This window comes from Populus euphratica, unplaced genomic scaffold (assembly GCF_000495115.2).
Source record: "Populus euphratica unplaced genomic scaffold, PopEup_1.0 scaffold109.1, whole genome shotgun sequence".
Taxonomy (NCBI): Eukaryota; Viridiplantae; Streptophyta; class Magnoliopsida; order Malpighiales; family Salicaceae; genus Populus; species Populus euphratica.
The window spans coordinates 119,885-128,315 of record NW_011499999.1 but is presented as its reverse complement, the minus strand read 5'-3'; the positions used below and the strand labels follow the sequence as shown (position 1 = coordinate 128,315).

At 28.0% G+C, this 8,431-nt stretch overlaps 1 protein-coding gene across 1 annotated transcript in view; it reads right to left on the bottom strand.

Moving 5' to 3' along the window:
• The window catches only part of LOC105140762 (uncharacterized), a 16,285-nt gene extending 9,770 nt beyond the window's left edge, over positions 1-6,515 (bottom strand). Inside the window, exon 1 of the mRNA XM_011047727.1 lies at positions 6,379-6,515. Within this exon, the coding sequence (XP_011046029.1) occupies positions 6,379-6,390 (12 nt within the window). The 5' untranslated portion in view covers positions 6,391-6,515. The remainder of the gene's footprint in view (positions 1-6,378) is intronic.
• Between the last annotated feature and the right edge of the window lie 1,916 nt (positions 6,516-8,431).

Below are 8,431 nucleotides of genomic sequence, written 5' to 3'. Positions count from 1 at the left end.
TCCAAAGACACAAGTCATGAATTGGGCTTTTTTTTAAAAAAAAATCCCTACAATAATATAATTTTGAAAAAAAATATTATTTTCACGACATTCACCTCATAAATATAACCATATCTTATAACGCGGATCGTGATACATATCTGCTTATGTCACCAAATTAAAACATGAACTTATGGGATCATGATATGGGCACATGGACAACTTTTTTTTTTTTTTTATAAAGATGCCCTGGTTTTTTTTATAAGCATGGCGATACTTGTTCGGTCTCAAAGTCCACACGTTTTGGTCATTGACTCCAGCGGCTTTATTAAAAGCAATCCGATCCCATCCCCAATAATGGCCAAATTTACTTAATTAATATTTTAATTAATTGAAGGACTGCTTTGCGAATGACGTATCAACTGATGACGTCTAAAACCATTTTTTCAATTTTGATTAAGACCCTTTTTATCATCCAGTGAAACTAGTATGAAAAAACCCTATGCTTTTTTCATAGGAAACCTCTACAGGAGCTAATACCTGTTTATTTTTATATTTTAAAAAAAATTAAAATATTTTTATTTATTATTTTAAATTAATATTTTTTTTAGTGTTTTTAAATCATTTTAATGCATAAATATTAAAAATAATTTTTAAAAAATAAAAAATATTATTTTAATATATTTTTATATAAAAAATATTTTGAAAAACAATCAAATTACACTCCCAAGCTGTTAACATGAGAGTTGTCCGTACTTTGACAAATCTCTATCATATTACGATACTACAACTTCATCTAATCACATATGAGATGTGAAAATTTTTTTTAAAGCATATTAATTAAAAAAAACTAAATAAATAAAAAAAAAAAACATATCCGAGCATAAAAAAGAAGATGAGCAGGGAAGAGAAAGGAATAAATATTAATGTTTTTTACATATAGTGAAAAGAAGAAGAAGTAAAAGAAAAAGAAAAAGAAATGAGTCTGTCTCTTGTGGGATTCAGGTTTTTTATTGGGGCGTGTTAGTGACAGTTTTACCAACGAATAATTAAATATTAATATTTTTTAATTATTTTATTGGTAATGTTTAATTTAAATTTTCAATGTCATAATTTTTTTTAATAATTGCAAATAATCACTGGTAATTTTTCAATCCATTGATGATTCCATCTCTAATATTTACATGAAAATTTTAAATTAATTGAATTTTTTCAGAAAATTATCAAATAACACTAACTATTTTTCAATTTGTCGGTGATTTTGTCTGTAAAGAACAACAATTAACAGTGTAATTAAAAAATGAATAGTTCCAGAGCTCTTTGGAAAATATCGACAAAAAATTTCATCAGTGATTCCCTTTGTAATTGATATAATGAACAATATTCACAATTTACCAACAAATTTACTAACAGAATAAATTTTGTCTGTAATTTTATTAGTAAATTATTATTTTTTTTCTTAGTGTAATTCTCTCAGTATATACTAAGAAAATATTTTCTTTAGTAAAATCATTTAAAAATTTACTAATAAGAATATTCTCTTGATATTTCTGTTTATATTTATTAATTTTTTGATACTGAGCCTACAATATCTAAGCTTAAAAATGTATGGTTTTGTTGAATTAACCTTTTAAAAAACTGTAATCTTAGTTTCGATTGTTTGAAATGGATAACGTTGTTTAATTTCCAAGCTAGGTGATGACATGATTAGCATATGTTGATGTAAACTTAAAGAATTGGTTTGGTAGCTATGAATATTTGTTTATTAATTTCTTGACCTTTTAAATTTATATTTTGAGAGTGCTATTTAATAGAATTAATCCTCTTAATGCATTCGTTCACTATGAAAGTCATGCCTCAACAAAATAAAAACAAGACTTTATTTTAGTGTATGACAGCAGGGAAGAACAATATTTCTTATTTTTATTTTTTAATAGGATTCTTCCTTGTGAGTGTTCTTTCTATCTGTTATCATATATCTGAAAAAATCAAGTTATAATAATTGGATAAAACAAAAAACAAAACCTCTCACGTGTGGAATTATAGATTGATGTGTAATTAATTTAATTCAAAATATAATTGACAGTTCATAATACATGCTGATGTGTCCTTGTCTATATATATATATATAATTCAAAATATAATGTATGCTAGGATTTTTCTGCATATTAAACGAACAATAGCCGGCACTCTTCTCTAGGTGGAGAAGGCCTTGATGAGCAGTACTGCTACATGCTACAGAACAAACTTCAGATGCTTATCCTCCCACGGCATTATTTTTTACACAGCTTTGTTCGATATTTTATTCATTGGTTAAAGATCTTCGCACACTGCGTGGGATATTTTTCAACGACAAAAAGAGCCCATGCAAGTACTGTAAAAAGAATGTGACCTGCTGACCACAATTCACCAGAGGAAAGGAGACTCAACTCTCCTCTGAAAAAAGCATTAGTCACCACCACAACGTTCATCGCATTGCATCCATCCATCACATCATTTTTCATGTTTCCATGGAGGATGAGTTTTTAAGGTAACAATATTGTACTTTTCTTGCAATCGTTTTCTTTGAGAACACCATTACATGATCTGTTCTGTGCTAAAACCCTGGCCAGGTAATTGTATTCTCAAACCCTGCGTCCGCCATGCAGGAAGTTGACATGATTTCCCATTTCCAGCAATAAAAGGACAAGGAAAATCACAAAGTAGTCATAACCGCTTGGATATGGTAGAAAAAACAAATACATCCTGCAAAAGAAAATATCTCCATGCGTTTATTTATTTGGAAATAAAAAAGTCTTACATCTTCAATATGGTTTCCTTAACGAAACACCTGTGAATATATTGTTGTTTCCAAAGTCGATAATGACTTCGTTTGGAATCATTTCACTTTCTCAAATTGTATTTTCTTTCTTTTCTTTTCTTTTTCAAGAAGAAAAGGAGGATTTAGATTTATAATTTATAACTACAAAAAGTGTGCAGCGGGCCGGGGTGGTAAGAACATGTTTTCCTTTTAAAATCTCGGAGCTCAATTATTGGAACAAGTATGTTTACAGATATTTCTTACCTACTTGATGTGCTGGCTATTTCTTACAAAGAATGTTTTCTCTCTAGTGGCTTAGGTGCCGTCGCGCGGAATTATTTTATAAATAGTTTTTTTTAATTTAAATTAATTTTATATTTATATATATTTAGTTAAAAAATTGAAGTTGAATTAAAAAAATAGTTTACTATATTTTGTTAAAAATTCTTTTAAAATTCAGATTATAAAATAATTTTAAAAAATATTTATTAATATTAATGTTTTCAATTTAAATATTATATATTTAAATATTGTTATTACATCATGAAATAAATAATACTTTATATAAGATATTTTTTATTGTTCCATTAAATTATCTACAACGTATAAAATACATCCTATAAGAACTATAGTTTTCTTGGTTTTTTAAGCGCGCAACAACACCATGTAAAATATAATGAAACAAAATTGAAATTATAATCAAATTCTGTAAATACTATGTTATGAAACGATCTCCATCTAATTTATATAATGTCATTGAAAAATGTTAAACACTAGTTTTTCAAATAAAATATAATTAAAAAATAAAAAATAATTTTTTTAATTTTACGAGGTCAGATCTAATTCAATATATTTTGTGCTTTGGATCAGACTCGATCCAGCCAGAATAGTGAAGCATGCCTCTAATGTTCACATGAAGCTCTCATTATTTTTCCTAATCCATTAAATTTCAACATCAATTGAAAGTTATTATTGATATTATAAAAATAAACAATAAATAATTTTACTCTAAAATTTAAATTTATATACTATTTATCTACTTACATCATCAAGATTTTCAAATTAATTTATTGGGGAATTTCATTCCTATTCATAAAAAAAATAAATTCCTCAGATTTCCTACCCCTTCAAAAAACTACATAATTATACACGTAGCTTATACTAGCTGTTGGCATTATTAATTACTGGCTGTTGGCATTATTTATATGTAAAATTATATATTAATTTATTTAGATATCCCTTGTATTTTCCCGAATGCCTTCACCCTAAATTTACAAAAATTACTCTTTTAAAATAATTAATTCAATCAGTTAGGAAGTTTCTGTGACTTATCATTAACATTTCACATATTTCTTTTATTAATTTATTTCATCTAAAATTTAAGTTAAGTTATTAAGATTATTTTTATCCCCATTTATAATATTTTTTCTTCTTAATTATTAGGTAAAAAACATTTAGCCCTAGTTTTTTTGGCACCACAATGATCGAGATTGACTCTATTAAACAGGTGTTGTCTGACTTGCTTCTTTCAAAAAACATGTCATTCATTCTAATTGTATCTTTCAAAAAAGTCATTCCATGTGCGGGCTCTTTTACACAGGTTAGGTGCTTGTAGGCCTCTTTCTCTTATTTTTTTTATACAATATTGCAATATCAAGTATGTTGATTCATATTTGGCTTTCAACTTGTCAAAATATATATTTATTTATCTTTAATGATATTTTTTTATTTGTTAACATAAAAATAATTCTTAAATTAAATATATACATAAATTTTTTTGATTTACACTTAATATTTTTTAAGTTAAAAAACCTGTCAAGAAAGCTTACATGTTTAATTTTCTTGTTGAAAAGGAATATCTACCCCACGACAAAAGCGTAGACCAAATAATTAACGTGTGTCTTGCGGTGTGGTATGCAAAACAAACATTAGGTGGCATCCTGTCTAGGTGGAGAAGGGCTTTACCACTATCTTACTAACAAAAGTGAAGCACACTAATAGTAGGAGAAAACCAAAAGTCATTGGAGTGGAAAAGGGTTTGCCCTCTTCATACAAAACAGTAGAATTGCAGGACAGTATTTGAGATTGGTCGTAGAAGATATGCCAAAACAACATTAGTCATCGCAATGTTCATTATGTTGTATCCATCCATCACTTTAGTTTTCATATTTCCATGGAGGATGAGGTTTTTAAGGTAACAATGTTGTACTTTTCTTGCAATCATTTTGTTTTAGAACACCATGCATTATTACATTAACAAATTGGCCTTTTATGGGCGAAAACCTTGACCAAAGTAATCGTATTGATCTCAAATTCTGTGTCAACATATACCAAACACGAAGTTGACATGAGTTCCCACAAAAGAAAAACAATCGTACTTTATATCATTTTGATAAAATTTAATTATTATCTTGAGATAAAAACAAATAAATATAAAAAAATATTTTAGAGATATTTATTTTATATAACTCTATCTTTGTAATGAAATATGTTTTTATATTTATTGTTTTTAATTTTTTTTATCTTGGAATAGTAACAAAATAATGCCTCACATGTCCATTAATAAAAAATCACTATCAAATTGGTATGCATTGATACCAAAATAAGACCCACAATTCATTAATATAAAACAACCCGACACCATCAGCATCAGCTTTTGTACAGCTGTAGTGTAATCACTAGCGAAGTTCTAATAACCATCCAAATTTCCCAAAATCACCACTAAGCTAGCTATTTTTTTTCCCCACTTATTTCATCTCTATATATTATATTTGTTTTTAACGTCTAATTAAGAAATGACACAAGCATTTGGAGTATCCTCTACACATGAAACATAACAATATGGGTGCATATGAGGATGATAGGCCAGGTAAGCCACAGGCTCAGGATCTTTCTTCTTGTCTTCTTCTGGCTTCTTCGGCGTCTCGTCTTTTTTCTTCTCAGGCTCTTTTGCCGGTCCTACTGTAACTATTTCAGTGCAACACAGCTTTCTCAGTTTGGCCACTATGCATACTGGATCAATATCCCCTGTCACTGTCATCTTCTTGTCCTTCATGTCGATGGATACTGAATCCACCCCTTCAAATTTGAATCACGAATTAAACCACTAGTTCTTTTTTAAAAAATATATCATAAATACTTCCAACGTTGATCTTGATTTATTAGATAATTAATGACCATATATGTAGCAACAAATAAATTCAATACCTGGAAGACCAGAGACTATCTTCATGGCTTTTTTCTTGGCTTTCTCATCATGCAACTCCACTTTCAGCACAGCTTTCTGCAACAAAATAAGTTCATGTAAATTTTGTTATGAATCAATATCAAGATGATCAAGAAACAGTAATCACTTGAAATCAATACCAAATAATCTCATAGAAACATTAACCAAGTCAAACTTGAGCTACCAAAACTCACTGAATTATGAAAAAGAAGCAAGATTTTCCTCAAAATAAGTAAATCAACATAAAGAAAAAGAAAAAGGAAAAGAAAAGAACCTGGCTCATGATTCTTCATGCATGGACACAAGTCATCTAAAAGAATACATACATACATACATGCATACATATAGAGAGAGAGAGAGAGATGATTCTCACCTTCATTTCCATAGCTTAGAGAGATGTGATCAAAGAAAAAGTTGAGATCAAACGGTAAATAAAGAAGGTTTGAGGTGAAGAGGTAAGGCGAGAGGAGGAGCTAAAAAAACTCGGTGATGAGGTGAAGAGTTCTTCGTGTGGGGTTTTATAGAGGGAGTGAGGAGAGAACAGTGAGTCAAGCTGGGGGCGGTGGCTTATGGTCAATGAACTTGAAATTGTAGGACCAGTAAAGGAAAGCACATTGGTGTTTCTGGCATGGAAATCAATTTCGTTTCTAATTTGTTTACGGAAAATATTTTTTTATTTTTTAATATTTAATAGTATCATATAAAATAAATTATTAATATTTTTTTAAGTTTATTACAATAATAAAGAACAAATCTTATAAATTAAAAAAAATTAAATAAAAATAAAATTAAAAAATAATTTAATTTCAAAAATAATCTCAAATAAAATAAATAACAATAAAAATAATAGAGATTAAATCTAATATATTAAAAATTTGAAAGATTTTAAAATTAAAAAAAATATTTTAAATAAATAAAAAATAATAATAATAATAAAATGAGAATCAAAATTGATATAAAAATAAAATCAAATTAAATTCTAAGAGATGAAATTGAAGAATAAAAAAGATTCAAAATAATATATATAACAATCAAAAGTTTAATGATCAAATTTGATATAATTAGCTAATAATGTGATATTTTTAAATTTTTTTATAATTTGTAAAAAGTATTTTCTACCCAAAATAAAAGGAAAATATTTTTATAAAGCTCAAATTAATTTTTTTTTAACTGGAAAGTATTTTCTGTTAACTAATTTTTTTAATAAGAAAAACTTTACTTTTTATGAGATGCATAATTATTTTATTGAGAATTTTTTTTTATTTTATTTTTTTAATAGAAAAATAAAAATGGTAAAATTGGTGTAGATTTTGCTCATTGAAAAATAATTGTTAAATACCAACCTTGTGATGGTTAGCTCATTACACGGTTTAGGTGTAATGAATCCTCATCCTATGACATCTATATCGGACCTTAATCTACGCTAATTTTAGTTGTTCCTATAGTTTACATGATAAAATCTAGATGACCTGATAAAAAAAACTTGCAATAAGAAATCAACCCATGGCAAGGGTGATTTACTTAAAAAAATTAATTTTTATTTAAAATAATATTATTTTAATATAAAAAATTATTCAAAATAATATCTTTTATTTAACCAGTCCAACCCACAAGTCATGGCCGGAGGCTATTAACCATGGAGTCAAGTCAATTACAAAGGAACTCCAGCTCCTCTTTCTCAGAAACAACTCTCCAGTCTCCGGTCAGTGTGAACCTGGTCGCGGTATCGACAATTAATAGATTCACAGTACATGCATGTGGATTTGTGGCCGCAGTCGGTCAACGAGGTTGTCGCTTTATTTTACCATACTAACCCGCTTGTCGAGCACATGGCAATAATTTATATCCTCAAAATTTGAAGGGGTTTACATCTTGGTACAATAATTTATAGAATGTGTTTATTTCACCCTTCCATGAATTATCTCCCGTAACCCTTTCTTGCTTTATTTTCAGTTTTTCTCTGATTTTTTTCTGAGGTTATAATTAGTCTGTATTTCTTGTTTCCATTTCACATTCTGTGATTGACATGTCCTGTAATTAATTAAGAGTTTATTGAAATTAATTAATTAACTAACTAGCTATCCCCTTATTAAACAATCCATCAGAAACCAATAATTGTTCAGTAGCTTTGTTGTTCTGATTAAAAAGCTATCCCTATGTTTTTCATTTTCCATTTCTTAAAAAGAAAAAAAAACAAATTAAAACCAAACATATATAGAACTGGTTATAAATCTCTGGACGATAATAATTCAACGAAAGATTAGTAGAAACTAGTCTAAAAGAAAATAAAATGTCAGAGCTTTGTAAAAGCAATCCAACAGGTGGATTTGCTTTCGGGATGGATACGGGAGGAATCCATTCAGCTCAGATCGGTAGCTTCCTTAACTTCTACAAAAACTTGGTTTAGCCCAACAAATCTAGGTCTA